Below are 18,257 nucleotides of genomic sequence, written 5' to 3'. Positions count from 1 at the left end.
ACTTCTCTCTCCCTCCCTATCCTCCTTCAGATATTGCTTAAAGCCTACTTCTTTGACCAAGCAGTTCGGCATCTGAATATCTCCCTAAGTATCAATTTGTTTTGCGTTGTTTTATAAAGTGACGGGGATGTTTCATTATGTTAAAGGCACTACATAAGTTGACATTGTTTTGTTGAAAATGGAGAAAGTGTTTGAAATTGATCACCAATACAAAACAGACATCATGAGGTAATGTTATGATCACCATGGAGACCAACAAATCAACACAAATGAACTTCCCCAATGACCCCAATGAAGAGCCATTAGACTAGAATTCCATTTTGTTAAGTTTTGCTTTAGCAATCAAGCCAAAATCAAGCCAAAGACCATCCTTGCTTGGAATTGGATCGTTCCTTTACTGTTGTGGTCAAAATCCTGGAACTAACATCCTACAGAGCTGTGGGAGTACCAACAGCCTATAAGTGCAGTCCACCACCATTTTCTTCTCTGTAATCAGAGACAGCCAATACATGGTGGCTGAGTTACCAACTCCCACCTGATTTAGATTTGGATTTTTTTGTTATGTGTACACTTTTCAATGTAAAGTGAGAAGTGTACAATGTCACCACATATTAGATTAGATTACTTACAGTGTGGAAACAGGCCCTTCGGCCCAACAAGTCCACACCGAACCACCACAGCGCACCCACCCAGACCCATTCCCCTACATATACCCCTGCACCTAACACTACGAGCAATTTAGCATGGCCAATTCACCTAACCTGCACATTTTTGGACTGTGGGAGGAAACCGGAGCACCCGGAGGAAACCCACACAGACACGTGGAGAACGTACAAACTCCACACAGTCAGCTGCCTGAGGCGGGAATTGAACCCGAATCTCTGGCACTGTGAAGCAGCAGTGCTGCCCACATATGGCGCTGTCTTAAGTACAAAGTACCTAGGTACAAATAAATGCAGTCAACAAGTCAAATATTACAGTCCTTTCTTAAGCCTTTAGATGCTCCATGCTGGGCTCTCCCCTGCACGTGAATGAATTAAAAAGAAAATCACCCCTCAGAGAAGTAAAGTTTCCATTCCAGTTTCAGTCTCTACTGCTCACTGTTACTTGTATGCTGGTTTTAATGTTAAAGTTAATGAATTTAAGATGGAGAGCATTGGCTTAATTAAATGACTTGAGTACATACCAAAGAGGATTGTTTAGAGCATCATGTATTTCAGTGAATAGGAAGGGATAGAGGCATGGATTGGATGCTGTAAGTGAAGACTTTTTAATAGTTAAAAGTTTAAAGTTTTCCTTCAAAAAAGCGGTAGCAGACCCGGAAGGCGCGCTAGGTTACCTGGGTAAGGTTTTTTTTTCTCTCTCCCCTTATTTAAACGCGTAGGCGAGTCACCCGAGGCACTACACGAGTAGTGCCTCCCACCCTTCCACCTCCTCTAACCTAATAATAAGACCAATTGTGACTAGCGGGTAAGTGCTGCATTTTCCTTGTTTGTTTCTTTAGATTTAGTTGGTTTTTGTTTTTTTAAGGAAAGCTTACTTTTAGAGGGATGGCAGTGCAGAGAGGGCAATGTTCCTCTTGCAACATGTATGAGGTGAGGGAAGCCATTAGCGTCCCTGCTGAGTACACTTGCAAGAAGTGCAACCATCTCCAGCTCCTCCAAACCCGTGTTAGGGAACTGGAGCTGGAGTTGGATGAACTGCGGATCATTCGGGAGGCAGAGGAGGTCATAGATCGGAGCTATAGGCAAGTAGTTACTCCGAAAGTTCAAGATAGATGGGTGACAGTGAGGGGGAGTGGGAGGAGGAAGCCAGTGCAGGGACCCCCTGCGGTCATTCCCCTCAAGAACAAGTATACCGTTTTGGATACTTGTGGGGGGGATGACTTACCAGGGGCAAGCAACGAGGTTCAGGCCTCTGGCACGGAGCCTGGCCCCGTTGCTCAGAAGGGAAGGGTGGAGAAAGGTAGAGCGATTGTTCTTGGGGACTCGATAGTGAGGGGTACAGACAGACGGTTTTGTGGGGGCGACAGGGACTCACGTTTGGTATGTTGCCTCCCAGGTGCAAGGGTACGTGATGTCGCTGATCGTGTTTTCCGGGTCCTTAAGGGGGAGGGGGAGCAGCCCCAGATCGTGGTCCACGTTGGCACCAACGATATAGGTAGGAAGAAGGGTGAGGATGTAAGGCAGGCTTTCAGGGAGCTAGGTTGGAAGCTCAGAGTTAGAACAAACAGAGTTGTAGTCTCTGGTTTGTTACCCGTGCCACGTGATAGAGAGTCGAGGAACAGGGAGAGAGAGCAGTTAAATGCGTGGCTACAGGGATGGTGCAGGAGGGAGGGATTCCGGTTTCTGGATAACTGGGGTCCTTTCTGGGGAAGGTGGGACCTCTATAAAAAGGATGGTCTACACTTGAACCTGAGGGGCACCAGTATCCTTGGGGGGAGGTTTGCTAGTGCTCTTTGGGAGGGTTTAAACTAACTCCGTGGGGGCATGGGAACCAGGACTGTAGCTTTAGGGTACAGGACCTTGAGTGTAGGGAGGTTAGGAATAATGCAGTGATCTCTAAGGAGGGTGACTGTAACCAGAAAGGTGGATTGAAGTGTGTATACTTCAATGCCAGAAGTATAAGGAATAAGGTAGGTGAACTTGCAGCGTGGGTTGGTACCTGGGACTTCGATGTTGTGGCCATTACAGAGACATGGGTAGAACAGGGACAAGAATGGCTGTTGCACGTTCCAGGGTTCAAATGTTTTAGTAGGATCAGACATGGGGGTAAAAAAGGGGGAGGCGTGGCATTACTTGTCAAAGACAGTATCACAGCAGTGGAATGGACGATGGAAGAGGACTTGCCATCTGAGGTAGTTTGGGCTGAGGTTAGAAATAGGAAAGGTGAGGTCACCCTGTTAGGTGTTTTCTACAGGCCTCCTAATAGTCCTAGAGAAGTAGAGGATAATATTGCGAGGATGATTCAGGAAAAGAGTGAAGGTAGCAGGGTGGTTGTTATGGGGGACTTTAACTTCCCAGATATTGACTGGGAGAGCTATAGCTCGAGTTCATTAGATGGGTCGGTGTTTGTACAATGTGTGCAGGAGGGTTTCCTGACACAATATGTCGACAGGCCAACAAGAGGGGAGGCTATATTGGATTTGGTTCTAGGTAATGAACCAGGCCAGGTGTTGGACTTGGAGGTAGGTGAGCACTTCGGGGACAGTGACCACAACTCGGTGACTTTTACTTTAGTGATGGAGAGGGATAATCGTGTGCCGCAGGGCAAGAGCTATAGCTGGGGGCAGGGAAATTATGATGCAGTGAGGCATGACTTAGGATGTGTGGATTGGAAAAACAGGCTTCAAGAGAAGAACACTAATGAGATGTGGGGAGTGTTCAAGGAGCAGCTACTGCGTGTCCTCGATAGGTATGTACCAGTCAGGCATGGTGTAAAGGGCCTTGTGAGGCAGCCGTGGTTTAGTAAGGAATTGGAGTCCCTTGTGAAAGGGAAGAAGGTGGCATATGTAAAGATGAGGCGTGAAGGTTCAGTAGGGGCGATTGAGAGTTATAAGGTAGCCAGGAAGGAGCTAAAGAGGGAGTTAAGAAAAGCGAGAAGGGGACATGAAAAGTCTTTAGCTGGTAGGATTAGGGAAAACCCAAAGGCTTTCTATAGGTATGTCAAGAATAAAAGGATGACTAGGGTAGGTATCGGTCCAGTCAAGGATAGTAGTGGGAAGTTGTGTGTGGAGGCGGAGGAGATTGGAGAGACATTAAATCAGTACTTTTCATCAGTATTTACTCAGGAACAGGACACTGTTGCTGATGTGAATATGGAATCACAAATAATTAGAATGGATGCCCTGGAAATATGCAGGGAAGAGGTTTTGGGAATATTGGAAAGGATGAATATAGATAAGTCTCCTGGGCCTGATGGCATTTACCCCAGGATCCTATGGGAAGCGAGGGAGGAGATAGCAGAGCCATTGGCCTGGATTTTTATGTCATCGTTGTCAACAGGAATAGTACCAGAGGACTGGAGGATAGCGAATGTGGTCCCATTGTTCAAGAAAGGGAGTAGGGATAGCCCTAGCAACTATAGGCCAGTGAGTCTGACTTCAGTGGTGGGCAAAGTCTTAGAGAGAATGGTAAGGGATAAGATTTATGAACATCTGGGTAGGAATAACGTGATCAGGGATAGCCAGCATGGTTTTGTGAAGGGCAGGTCGTGCCTCACAAACCTTATTGAGTTCTTTGAGAAGGTGACCAAGGAAGTGGATGAGGGCAAAGCAGTAGATGTTGTGTATATGGATTTTAGTAAGGCGTTCGATAAGGTTCCCCATGGTAGGCTAATGCTAAAACTTCGGAGGTATGGCATTGAGGATACATTAGAGGTTTGGATTAGGAATTGGCTGGCTGGAAGGAGACAGAGGGTAGTAGTTGATGGATTATGTTCATCTTGGAGCGCAGTTACTAGCGGTGTACCACAAGGATCTGTTTTGGGACCATTGCTTTTTGTTATCTTTATAAATGATCTAGAGGAAGGACTTGAAAGCTGGGTAAGCAAGTTTGCGGATGACACAAAAGTCGGTGGAGTTGTGGATAGTGAGGAAGGAAGTGGTAGGTTACAGCGGGATATAGATAAGTTGCAGAGCTGGGCGGAAATGTGGCAAATGGAATTCAATGTAGCTAAGTGCGAAGTCGTTCACTTTGGTAGGAATAACAAGATGATGGATTACTGGGCTAATGGTAGGCTACTTGGTAGTGTGGATGAGCAGAGGGATCTTGGTGTCCATGTACACAGATCTCTGAAAGTTGCCACCCAGGTAAATAGTGCTGTGAGGAAGGCATATGGTGTACTGGGCTTTATTGGCAGAGGAATTGAGTTCCGGAGTCCTGAGGTCATGTTGCAGTTGTATAAGACTCTGGTGCGGCCTCATCTGGAGTATTGTGTGCAGTTTTGGTCGCCATACTATAGGAAGGATGTGGAAGCTTTAGAACGAGTGCAGAGGAGGTTTACCAGGATGTTGCCTGGAATGGTAGGAAAATCTTATGAGGAAAGGCTGAGGCACTTGGGGCTGTTCTCATTGGAGAAGAGAAGGTTTAGGGGAGATCTGATAGAAGTGTATAAGATGATTAGGGGTTTAGATAGGGTAGATACTAAGAACCTTTTACCGCTAATGGAGTCAGGTGTTACTAGGGGACATAGCTTTAAATTAAGGGGTGGTAGGTATAGGACAGATGTTAGGGGTAGATTCTTCACACAGCGGGTTGTGAGTTCATGGAATGCCCTGCCTGTATCAGTGGTGAACTCTCCTTCTTTATGGTCATTTAAGCGGGCATTGGATAGGCATTTGGAAGTTATTGGGCTAGTATAGGTTAGGTAGGATTCGGTCGGCGCAACATCGAGGGCCGAAGGGCCTGTACTGCGCTGTATCCTTCTATGTTCTATGTTCTATGTTCTAAGACAGTTTTAGTATGGAAGGGCAAACTGTGGCAGTGCAGGCTTTGGAGGGCAAAAGGGCCTGTTCCTGTGCTCAACTTTTCTTTGTTCTTTGAGAGCATCACTATCTTTTACTGCAAGAGACCTAGGATGGGTTAATGGTTAGCACAGCTGCCTCATAGTGCCAGGAAACTGGGCTCGATTCTGGGCTTGAGTGACTGTCTGTGTGGAGTTTGTACATTCTCCATATGTTTGTGTGGGCTTCCTCTGGGTGCTCTGCTTTCTTCTCATTTTCAAAGATGTGCCAGTGAGGTGGATTGGCTGTGCTAAACTTTCCATAATGTCCAGGGATATGTAGGTTTAGTGGTTAAGCCATGGGAAATGCAGGATTATAGGGATAGGGTAGAGGGATGGGTCTGGATGGGATGCTGTTCAGAGGTTGATGGGCTGAAAGATCTGCTTTCACACTGTAGGGATTCTATGATTCCACCTGCGTTCAAGTCTTACCTACTCCAGATGTCTGTAATAATAATTCTGAGCAGATTATTTAGAAAATATCTCCAAAAAGACTTCTGGATCACAGCTTTGGGAGGAAGACAGCAGTTTTAGGGAATGTTGCCCTCCGTAAATAAACCAATGGTCAATAAAGGAATCTCTTTACCAATTCATTTCAATCCATTCCCACTCTCTTTGACTATTGCATCATGAAATACTTGGTTCTTTAATCTCTCTTGCCTTCCACTCTATACCAAACCTCCTCTTTTGTTCTTCATGCTTTATGCTCCCACTTCTATCCACTCTATTTTGCTTTTCCCCAGCTTGAAGTATTTTACTTCTTTATTTCAGCTTTTCTGCATGCTCATCTGCACTGAAAACTCTGCTTCTTTCCGTTGATGGAAGTGAGGACGGCAGATGCTGGAGATCAGAGTCGAGAATGTGGTGCTGGAAAAACACAGCAGGTCAGGCAGCATTCAAGGAACAGGAGACATGCCCATTTTCTGGCTGTAAAATTCCAGCATTATTTTCCTTTTGGATTTAGTTTCATTAGGACTTTACCCAACAATATTAGAATTAAAATCCCTACAGTGTGGAAACAGGCCCTTTGACCTAACAAGTCCATACCACCCCTCCAAAACGTAACCCATTCCCCAACCTCTTTGTACTCCTGACTAATGTACCTAACCTACATATCCCTGAACAGCATGGATAATTTAGCATGGCCAATTCAATCTAACCTGCACATCTTTGGACTGTGGGAGGAAACCTGAGCACCCAGAGGAAACCCACACAGATACGGAGAGAATTTATAAGCGCCACACAGACAGTAGCCCGAGGCTGGAACCAAACCCAGGTCCCTGCCGCTGTGAGGCAGCAGTGGTAACCACTGACCACAGTGCCACCCTAATATATAGCTGTGAAAACACGAATCCCATCACACACATGTTTCACCCTGTCAGTTTTCATTTCCAGCAGCTTATGAAACTCTGACAAGATTTAGAGTTTCAAAATCATAGAATTGTTACAGGATACAAGTTGGCTATTTGTCCCACCATGCCTGTATCATTACTTAATTAATCTATTGCTTAACCTCAACTACCATACTTTTCTCCATGCCCCACCACATTATTTTTTTTAACTTTTATGAGTAAGAACAGCTTCTTCCATTTTGGTCTGTCCAGCCCGCTCATAATTTTCAAAACCTTGATTAAATCTTCCCTCAGTTTCTTTCTAAGGAGAATATGTTTCATCCTCATGACTGAAATTTCTAATTTCACGTGAAACCATTCCATATAAATTGCTGCTACATTCTCAGCTATACATTCGCAGCTTTCCTACAATATGGTGCAGACTGAGTCCAGGAAACAAGTCTCCAAAGAGGTTAACAATCAGTCAACAGCTTTAAAGAAGTTGTGAAATGTCATTTCAGCTCCCATACTTTCTTTCAGCAATGGAGAATGGCTAAACCTCCAGTTTGGAGATAAAGTCACTATTGTCCTACTTGACCACAGGCTGCTTTCTCATTAAAGAGAGAAGGCGACAACTGATGGAGGTTTAATCTGAGGGTCACCAGCCTTCAAGCAAGAGGAAGTGTTGAGAAGGACAATCCTTCATGATCACCTCAGCTAGTGCAGGAAATTAAATTCACATGGCTGACACTACCCTACATTGCAAAGCAGCCATCCAGCCAACTGAGCTAACCGTCTCCCTGTTGGGAAAGGGTGGATTATAAAAGTAGGGGTGGCATAAAGTGAACTAATGAGTCACAAGGATTTGGAATGCATTGCCTGATGACGTTTAAGATGGGAGAAGGACAAAAACTGATGGAGACAAAAATGGCAGAGATACGGGGAAAGAGCAAGACAGTAAGATGAACCAATTACTCTGTGAAAGAGTTAGAAAAATTTGATGAGCCAAATGGTTTTCACCTGTCCTTTAGTGTTCCCTGATTCCACAAGAAGTTAGATGCTGGTTGATGTGATCACTTTGGAACTCATTTTGCAACTAATGGCATTCTTCCTCTATTAACAAATGTAGTGACGGTGTTACTTGATCATTTTGCTCAGGTCACAGGTTACATCTCCAATCCTGAGCAGTTAATTCAACTCAGAACAGAAAATCCAATCATTGGTAATGGAATGGCTCAGTAAAGCAAAGTGCTGTGTACTTATCAAATGAGTTATCAAGGGACCTCTTCTGAGTACTTTGTAACTCATTGCATCCATGAGTACAGATCTAATAAAGTCATCAACAAAAAGTCAACAGAGAGAGAAAGGAACAGAGAGGTTTGTTAAGAGATGAATATTAGCCAAGACACTGGAGAGAAGTTTCAGTTTTTCAAATGTGGGATGTTTCAAATTCACTTCAAAGTATAAATGGGTTTAAATGCCTCAGTCCAAAATCCTGGCGTCCACAACTGTGCAACATTCTCCACTCTGAAGTATCAGACAAGAGGTAGTGATTGAGGTCCTGGAGTGACACCTCTGACATTCACATGAAAAAAATAAATGGACAAGGCTGTAGATGGGAGAAAGTGAGGGCTGCAGATGCTGGAGATTAGAGTCGTAAAGTGTGGTCAGCAAGTCAGGCAGCATCTGAGGAGCAGGAGAGTCGATGTTTCAGGCATAAGCTTCATGTCATTCCTGATGAAGGGCTCTCCTGCTCCTCGGATGCTGCCTGACCAGCAGTGCTTTTCCAGTGACACACCTTTCGACTCAAAGGCTGTAGATGGGAGGTACAGGTTTGGGTATATCACATCTTCTAACTCTGCAGGCACTAAAACTTCTCAGTTCAACACATCTGAGCGGGATTGATAACCACAACAGCACAACATGGAAACAGGGATGATTATATGCCAGTGCAAGAGAGGGTGCTTCTGTTCAGTTACAGAATCAGAGAGTCATAGAGATGTACACCACAAAAGCAGACCCTTCCCTCCAACTCATTCATGTCAACCAGATATCCTAAATTAATCTAGTCCCATTGACCGGCATTTGGTCCACATCCCTCTTGACCTTTCTTTTTCATATACACATCCAGATACCTATTAAATTTGTAATTGTACCAGTCTCCATCACTTCCTCTGGCAGCTCATTCCATACATGCACCCTCCTCTACATGAAAAGTTGTCCCTTTTAAATCTTTCCCCTCTCATCTTAAACCCATGCCCTCTAGTTTTGGACTTCCCTACCCTGGGGAAAAGACTGAATATTTACCCTATCCATATCCCTCATGATTTCATAAACTTCTATAGGATCACCCCTCAGCCTCTGACACTCAGAAAAAACAGTCCCAGCCTATTCAGCCTCTCCTGACAGTTCAAACCCTCCAACCCTAGCAAAATCCTTGTAAATCTTTTCCGAATCCTTTCAAGTTTCACAATATCCCTCCTATACAGTTGTGTTTGAAGGTGGAAAGTCAAGGGTATTCTCTGCTGTACCAGATTATGTCTTTCATGAGCTCTGAGGTCTTTACACTCGTTCAAGGTACAGAGCACTAGAATCAACTCACCTTGACATGAACTGATAACAAAGTCTGCAAAAGCAAAGTAGTTACATTTTTTTTCCTTCTGACTTACAACTGGACCATCAATTGTTATAATTGGCAGGAGAGAATGTTCTGTCACACTGGTTGATGAGGTGCAGGTGGATCGGATTGCATTTACAGACGACCTGAGGGAGAATAGAGCTGTTAAACTCATTTCTGAATATACCTTTCAGGTATTGCCAGTGAGAAGCAGCTGCTTCTGAATTAATAGTGCGCAAACATTTTTTTCCCCTGATTTGAAGCTGATGATGGTTTTATGTTAATGGATAAACGTGCCACTCTCTGCACCAGCAGTTGTACATTTAATAACTACTACATGTCAGGTTTTAAAATCGATTTAATGCAAATTGAATATTGAAACAAGGAGTTATCAGGAAATGTCTGGGGCTGAGCCATGTTGTTTTCTACCTTCGTATATCATTTGATGAATTTCCAAGAGCATAGATAAAAAAAATCATGAAGGGAACAGTTCAAATAGAGGCAGGGAGGATGGTTCCACTGATGGGTGGAATTAGAACTAGGAGGCAAAATGGTCAATATAAGGGGGAGCAGACTTAAGACTGAGTTAAGAAAGAACTTCTTCACCCAAAGAGTTGTGAATCTGTGGAATTCCCTGCCCAGTGAAGCAGGTGAAGTTACCTCGTTAAATGTTTTTAAAGCAAAGATAGATTTTTGAACAGTAAAGGAATTAAGGGTTATGAGGAGAGGGTGGGTAAATGGAGCTGAGGCCATGAAAAGATCAGCCATGATCTTATTGAATGATGGAACAGGCTCGACAGGCCAGATGGCCTACTCCTGTTCCTTGTTCCTATGTTCTTATCACTAGTATTACTTATGTCTACTCTGTCTCTGCCTTATGTCTCAACTGCTCTACTGCTGAAATCCTCTTCTACACCTTTGTTATGTCCAGGCTTGACTATGTATTGCTGGTCTGCCTCCTATTAGATTAGATTACTTACAGTGTGGAAACAGGCCCTTCGGCCCAACAAGTCCACACCAACCCGCCGAAGCGCAACCCACCCATACCTCTGCATTTACCCCTTACCTAACACTACGGGCAATTTAGCATGGCCAATTCACCTGACCCGCACATCTTTGGATTGTGGGAGGAAACCGGAGCACTCGGAGGAAACCCACGCAGACACGGGGAGAATGTGCAAACTCCACACAGTCAGTCGCCTGAGTCGGGAATTGAACCCGGGTCTCAGGCGCTGTGAGACAGCAGTGCTAACCACTGTGCCACCATGCCGCCCTATCTTCCACTCTCCATAGGCTTAAGCTCTGCTTGTGTCCTAACTCATGCCCAGTCCTGTTTACATTTCACCACTGTGCTCACTGACAGATTTGAGCTCCAAGTTAATCTGTATCTCAATGTTAACATTCTTATCCCTGTTTTGAGATCCCCCCATGGCCGCATCCTACCCTACTGCATCACTTCCTCCAGCCCACCACCCTCCAGGATATTTATACTTTCCCAACTTTGTCCTGATGCACTCACCCAATATTAATTACATCACCATTGGCAGCCTCTGGGCACTAAAGTTCCAAAAGGCACAGTGGCCCAGTGGGTAGCACTGCTACCTCCCAGCACAAGGGCCCTGGGTTTGATTCCAGCCTTGGCTGACTGTCTGTGTGGATTTTGCACGTTCTCCCCTTGTCTGTACGGGTTGCCCCTGGGTGCTCCAGTTTCCTCCCCACAGTTCAAAGATGTGCAGGTTAGATGAATTGGCCAAACTAAATTGCCCCTAGTGTACAGGCTAGGCACATTAGTCAGCGGTAAATGTAGGGTAGGGGGAATGGCACCACGTGAGTTACTCTTTGGAGGGTCAGTGTAGACTCGATGGGCTGAGGGGCCTGCTTCCACACTGTAAGGATTCTATTATTCTAAATCTCTCATTCCTTCAAGTTGCATTTTAAATCCAGTCCCTTAGACTAAGATTCTGTCCATTCTATTCATGCATCCTCCTGAGGTGCATTTAATTTGAAAGTGCTTTTGGACATTATGAGCGCTTCAAAGGTGATATATAAGCTCAGGCTGTTGTTGTTGTGGTTTAACATACTCCTTCTTCAGCAGACCTGCTGTGTTTTCCATTACATAAAGGCATTGTAAATAGATAATACAAACTGACTGTGGCAAATCACACAGATTGTACTCCAGAGTGAGCAGATGAGTTTAATACAGAGATGTATGAATTTTGGCAGAGGGGTAGGGAGAAGCAATTTAATGACTGTTTGTTTTCATTTGTTTATGGAATGTGGGTATTCTTGGCTCAAACAACATTTATTGCTAATACTGGCTTGCTCTTTAGAAGATAGTGATGAGCTATCTTCATCAACTGCTGCAGGCTTTGTGGTGTAGGAACACCCACTGTGCTGTCAAGAACAGAGATCCAGGCTTCTGGAACAGTGATCTAGAAATGCAGCTCAGTGGCTCAGTGGCTAGCATTGCTGCCTCACAACGCCAGCAACCCGGGTTCGATCCCAGCCTCGGGCGACTGTGTGAGTTTCCTCCAACAATCCAAAGATGTTCAGATCAGGTGAATTGGCCATGCTAAATTACCTGTAGTGCTAGATGCATTAGTCAAGGGTAAATATAGAGTAGTGGAATGGGTCTGGATGGGTTAGTCTTCAGAGAGTCGGTGTGGACTTGTTGGGCTGAAGGGCCTGCTTCCATACTGTAGGAAATCTAACCTTAAAAAGTCAGAATGCTATGTAGTGTGAATGGGAGTTTGTAATTGGTGGTGCTCCAATGTGCAGAGGTTATGAATTTGGAGAGCGTTGATGGAGCTGAGCTTCTCGTAGTTGACATATACCGCTGACACCGTGTGTAGGTGATGATGGGAGTCAATGTTCAATGTGTGTTGGCAAATAGGAGTGAGGGGGCGGGAAGGGTGATGGGAGTTGGCTCGATCCTGGATGGTGTCAAGATTCTTCAGTGTTGTTGGAGCTGCACTCATCCAGGCATTCCATCACACTCCTGATTAGGACCGTGTGGATAAGAATTGGGGAAATGAAGAGGTGACTATCTCACTACAGAAATCCGAGCCACTGATCTGCATTTGTCAAACCCCACTCAGAAGAGTGCATAGGCTCTGAGGGTTTGTTTGCATGAATCATTGAAGATGACAGAAGCTATTAAGCGAGTAGCAGAGTGGATGGGGCCTTGGACTTCATAAATAAGGGAACAATGATAGGCAAGTTAGGCTGACCCTTGATAAAGCTCTGGTTAAGCCGTAATTGAGGTATTGCTTTCAGCTTCGGCCACCACACTGCAAAAGAATATGAGAGCCCTTGAAAGGGTGCAGAGGAGATTTATCTGAATGGATCTGCCCAACTGGGATATCTAGTCCACAGTGTTGGTGAGACAAATCGTCAAGATCAATGTAAGGCTCACAGGTGTTGCTACTGGGCATTCCCTGAAGAGGTCATCACCCGAACACCAGGGCCAGGCTTCTGTGGATTAAAGAAAAGTACAATCAGCATGCCTAGTCTTCCCTCTCTCACTTTCATCTTCAGATTGTTTGTTGGGTTTTGGAGCTGTCAACCATTGATAGATACAAGGCCTCCCATTGACTCTCCAGCTTGGGAAGTCCACTCATGGTCACTGATTGGACAGTGAACCAATTCCCCACCATGAATTGGCATGGTTCTTTAATAATCCCAGTGGATGTGCTTGCTGTGCATTGTATGGGGTCAAGACACAGAAACAAACTGGCACAGGATTTCAGACCCAGAATTCAATAATCCCAGCCTATAACTCCACGATCGCTTTAATCTGGGTGTTTTGCCACCATCTCTTCATGTAATTGAGGAATCTAAGTGTGGCCCCATCATTTTATACCTGTATGACTTTATCATTATCACTTGTTCTTGTATGTTGTCCTCCTATTTATAAAATTGGTTATTTTGGGCTTCATCTATTTAACCAGGAGAAAGTGAGGACTGCAGATGCTCAAGATCAGGGTCGAAGAAGGTGTTGCTGGAAAAGCACAGCTGGTCAGGCAGCATCTAAGGAGCAAGAGAATCGAAGTTTTGAGCCGAAGCTCTTCCTCTTGAAGAGCTTATGCTGAAAACACCGACTCTCCTGCTCCTTGGATGTTGCCTGACCAGCTGTGCTTTTCCAGTACCACCCTCTTTGACTTCATCAATTTAACATCAAGATACAGTGTGTTTGTTTGAAACCCTTTGATGACCGTTTTCCACCATGTTCTTCAGCGTTTTTTCCATTCAGTCCATATGTTCAACATGTTAACAGATTCAAGAAGAAAGGAGAACCCAGAGTAATGAGCTGATGATTAACCATGATCATAGTAAATGGTGAAACATAGAAACATGGAGGATAGGAGGAGGAAGTGGCCATTCAGCCCTTCAAGCCTGCTCTACAATTCATCATGATCATGGCTGGTCACCCAACTCAATAGGCTAATCCTGTTTCTCTCCCTAACCTTTGATCCCATTCACCTCAAGAGCTATATTTAACCATCCCTTGAATACATTCAATGTCTTAGCATCAACTACTTCCGGTGGTAATGAATTCCCCAAGCTCCCCACTCTCTGGGTGAAGAAATGTATCCTCATCTCCATTGTAAATGGTCCACCCCGACTCCTCAGACTGTGACCCGTGGTTCTGGATGCACCCACCATCGAGAACATCATCTCTGCACACACCCTGTCAAGTCCTGTTACAGTTTTATAAGTCTCTGTGAGATCCCCCTCACTCATCTGAACTCATAACCAAGTCAATCTCTGCTCATACACCATCCCTGGAATCAGTCTGGTAAACAGTCTTGAAGGAACTGAATGGCCTATTCTTGTTCCTATTTTCTGTCTCTCTGCACTACAATTTCACATTAAACTGTCAGACATCCATATCTACGTCTTGCCTGTGTATTTTAGAGTTCCAATGGCTATATCAGGCCTTTCACAACTTGAAGGCGGCACGGTGGCACAGTGGTTAGCACTGCTGCCTCACAGCGCCTGTAGACCCGGGTTCAATTCCCGACTCAGGCGACTGACTGTGTGGAGTTTGCACGTTCTCCCCGTGTCTGCGTGGGTTTCCTCCGGGTGCTCCGGTTTCCTCCCACAGTCACAAAGATGTGCGGGTCAGGTGAATTGGCCATGCTAAATTGCCCGTAGTGTTAGGTAAGGGGTAAATGTAGGGGTATGGGTGGGTTGCGCTTCGGCGGGTCGGTGTGGACTTGTTGGGCCGAAGGGCCTGTTTCCACACTGTAAGTCTACGTCTAAGTCTAAGTACAACTTCAAACATCTATACTAAGAGTAGGCCCTGGATTAACCTTTATGATACATCATTTTTTAAAAAAATTGACTCGTGGGTGTTGCTTCCACGACCTTGATGCCCTCGAGAAAGTGGCAGTGATCTTCTGCACTTTCCTTGAAGAGTAACACCCAGTGTCTGAACCAAGTTGCTCAACTTACTCAGATGGGAAATGAGTGAGATTTTGTACCAAGTCTGATTGTGACTTGTTTTATCTGCCCCCTTTTGAAACTCAATGTGTAAAGTCTACTGCATCACTGTAACCGATATCGTCAATTATCTCTTCAAAAAAACCACTGGGAATATTAAACAAAATTTGTCTTAAACATGTTGGCTGTGTTTAAAATATTCCTGCATCTCTATGTACTCACTAAATTTGATCTCAAATTATGATACCTTTGGAATTTGTCCAAGCCTAACATCATGGTATCTGATATCATTTATTCACCCAACTCACCTTTCATTCTCTACTTGACAAAAGGCATCTTATTGTCTGCCGTAAACCCATCTGGTCCAAATTTTATGGAAACATGCAATGTGGATGGAGGCCATTTGGCCCATTGTGCCTGTGATGGCTCTTGGAATGAATCATGCTGATTATTCCAAATCCTCTATTCTCTCCCCATGATACTGACAAAGTTCTGATGTGAAGATATTGACCTTAAGCATGAACTCTCGCCAATTTAGCTGGATGTGCTGCACTTGTCTCTCATTTTCTTTCAGATTTTCTGCACCCTCAGCTTTTTGCTTTTGTCTGCCAAATATCTGTCCGTTCAACTATCTAATTTTTTTGTTGAAAGTCACTGTTAAATCTGCTTTCAGTATCCTTACAGGCAATGTATTCCACATCATAACATTTCATGTAAAACAATTCCTCTCTGTCTCACCTCTGCCTTCCTTTTGTCATCCTTTCATCATTCTATGCCTCATAATCTACTTGCATCTCTTCTCACCTGCCTCCTCATCTCAGTATCGCACTCATTTTATCATTCACGGTCACTCACACGAACATTAATCTGGTGCTATTATGGACTTCCTTTCTTATTTGTACTTTCACTTTATCCTTGAAATTCTTTCCTTTGTTGCACGCCCTTTCTTGACAGGAATATTTAGGATTTTTTTAAATCAACCTTACTTTAAAAATGCTTTAGCTGCTATCATTAAGACCTCTTTTAAAACAAGGATTGGGAGAGTGGTGTCGTGCCAACAATATCCTTTTTAAAAGGCAATCATGTTAGTGAGTAAGAATTCTCATCTTTGTGAACGCTTGTTAAAAAGTATTGTCTTGCCACTGGACGTGATTTTTAAAAAGTGAATTTTTTTGCACTATGACCCCTTTCAAAGAGTGAACCTCAAAATCAGATGCCTTTTTAAGGGTCCCTCTGTAACTCTTTATGTGGATGGAGTTCAGCCATCAAGAAACCTTTGAAAATGAAAGGGACACCAGTGAAGTATGTAGGGCATACAGCACAGAACTGAGTAATCTGATCAATAATGGTATTTGTCCTCATCCTAAATCATTCATTCATGCCATTTATCATATCCCAGCCTTTCACTATCTCAGTATCTCTTTTTCATTCCTTGCATACAAGAATAACTCCGTCACCAAGTCACCCTTTATTTAGATGTGCATGGTACATGACATTGGCCCAGTTAGCATAGAGTCCACTCCTACAGTGAGCAGAACCCCTAATACTCCTCTTTACATCTGTCAGCCAGGGCTCCCTGATTGGAGCTACGATCCACCTGGATGACATCATTCCAGTCACTACACATAGTTGCTTTATTTTCATTTGCTTCAATTACTTCCTGTGGCAACAATTTCCATATTGCACCAATTTGTGGATGAAAATTTACATCGAGCAGATCCACCCCTTTCTTAAAAATAGGCCCCCCTCTGTGTGCCCAGGAAACACCGAGCAACCCTATGGGTCTGAAGTCATCAACATATGTTCTCAAGGACATTATTGAACAAGATCGGTTCTTCCTCTGAGAAGTTGTCAATAAATTCTTAATTCTCAATTTTTATTCCAGTCTCTGAAGGATTTGAGCCGGGGTTCCTGATCCATTGCCTGAGTCACTAGATTAATAGTCTTGGGACAGTATCACTAGGCTATTAGGCAAAAATGAGGACTGCAGATGCTGGAGATCAGAGTCTAGGTTAGAGTGGTGCTAGAAAGGTGCAGCAGGTTAAGCAGCATCCAAGGAGCAGGAAAATCAAGGAATTCCTGACGAAGGGCTTTTGCCTGAAACGTCGATTTTCCTGCTTCTCGGATGCTGCCTGGCCTGCTGCGCTTTTCCAGCACCACTCTAATCTAAAACCCACCATTGCCTCCGAGGTTATGTAGATTACTTACATATAGATTACTTACAGTGTGGAGGCCCTTCGGCCCAACAAGTCCACACCGACCCGCCAAAGCGTAACCCACCCGGACCCATTCACCTAACACTACGGGCAATTTAGCATGGCCAATTTCCCTTATGATAAATCAGCCCAAGGTGATCAGGTTACACTCTGCTTTCTCTCTCACTGATAAAATTACTACTGTGGTGGGTTTGAAATGGAAACGGTGCTCATCAATACCTGATTTTATAATCCAATACACACAGTGCATTCCTGAGGATGAAGTGAGCGGGGGTGTGGGGGAGATAGTAGGTGTTAAATTCTAACCACCTTTATTTCTCTCCTGGATTGATTAATCATTATCTTTTCCATAGTTTTGGATTCACCTATGAGGGGAAACATTCTGATAAAAATGTTTTGAAGGTCTCTGTTGTGTTACCTTCCCCTTCACTCCGTGGGCAGCAGCTGATGAGACGTCCATCACTCGTCATTTTGAAAACGGATCAATTCTCATACCCATTGGAACCATCAGGCTCTTTTGTGAATGGATGAGTGGTTAACCTTAGAATACGGAAGAATACACCACAGGAACAGGCCCTTTGGCCCACCGTGTCTGTGCTGACCATGATGCGATTCTAATGTAATCCCATCTGCCTGCATATGGTCTATATCCCTCTATTCCTTGTCTGTTCATGTGTGTGTCTAAATGCCTCTTAAACATTGCTTTCGTATCTACTTCTACTGTCTGGCAGTGCAATCCAGCCACCTACCACCCTCTGTGTAAAAAATCATGCTTTACACATCTCTATTAAACTGTCACTCCTTTCACCTTAAACCTATGCTCCCTGGTATTTGACATTTCCACTCTGGGAAACAGACTCCCACTATCCACCCTACACAGGCCTCTTGCAATTTTATATACTTCTATCAGGTTTTCCCTCAGCTCCTGAGACTATAATGGAAACAATCCAAGTTTGTCCACCCTCTCCATAAAGCTAATGCACTCCAATCCAGGCAATCTCCTGGTAAACTGCATTCAAACCCTCTCCAAACTCCCGTAGTGTAGCAACCAGAACTGCACACAATACTCTAATTGTTACATAATGTGGCAATTTTTATACTCAATGCCAGGACGATGAAGACAAGCGTGCCATATGCCTTCTTTAC

At 44.3% G+C, this 18,257-nt stretch overlaps 1 protein-coding gene across 1 annotated transcript in view; it reads right to left on the bottom strand.

Moving 5' to 3' along the window:
- The window catches only part of LOC132820630 (neural cell adhesion molecule 2-like), a 581,438-nt gene extending 563,857 nt beyond the window's left edge, over nucleotides 1–17,581 (bottom strand). Inside the window, exon 1 of the mRNA XM_060832832.1 lies at nucleotides 17,530–17,581. Within this exon, the coding sequence (XP_060688815.1) occupies nucleotides 17,530–17,581 (52 nt within the window). The remainder of the gene's footprint in view (nucleotides 1–17,529) is intronic.
- Nucleotides 17,582–18,257: the final 676 nt, after the last annotated feature.

Source organism: Hemiscyllium ocellatum, chromosome 12 (genome assembly GCF_020745735.1).
Source record: "Hemiscyllium ocellatum isolate sHemOce1 chromosome 12, sHemOce1.pat.X.cur, whole genome shotgun sequence".
Taxonomy (NCBI): domain Eukaryota; kingdom Metazoa; phylum Chordata; class Chondrichthyes; order Orectolobiformes; family Hemiscylliidae; genus Hemiscyllium; species Hemiscyllium ocellatum.
This window is presented reverse-complemented; position numbering and strand designations above follow the sequence as displayed.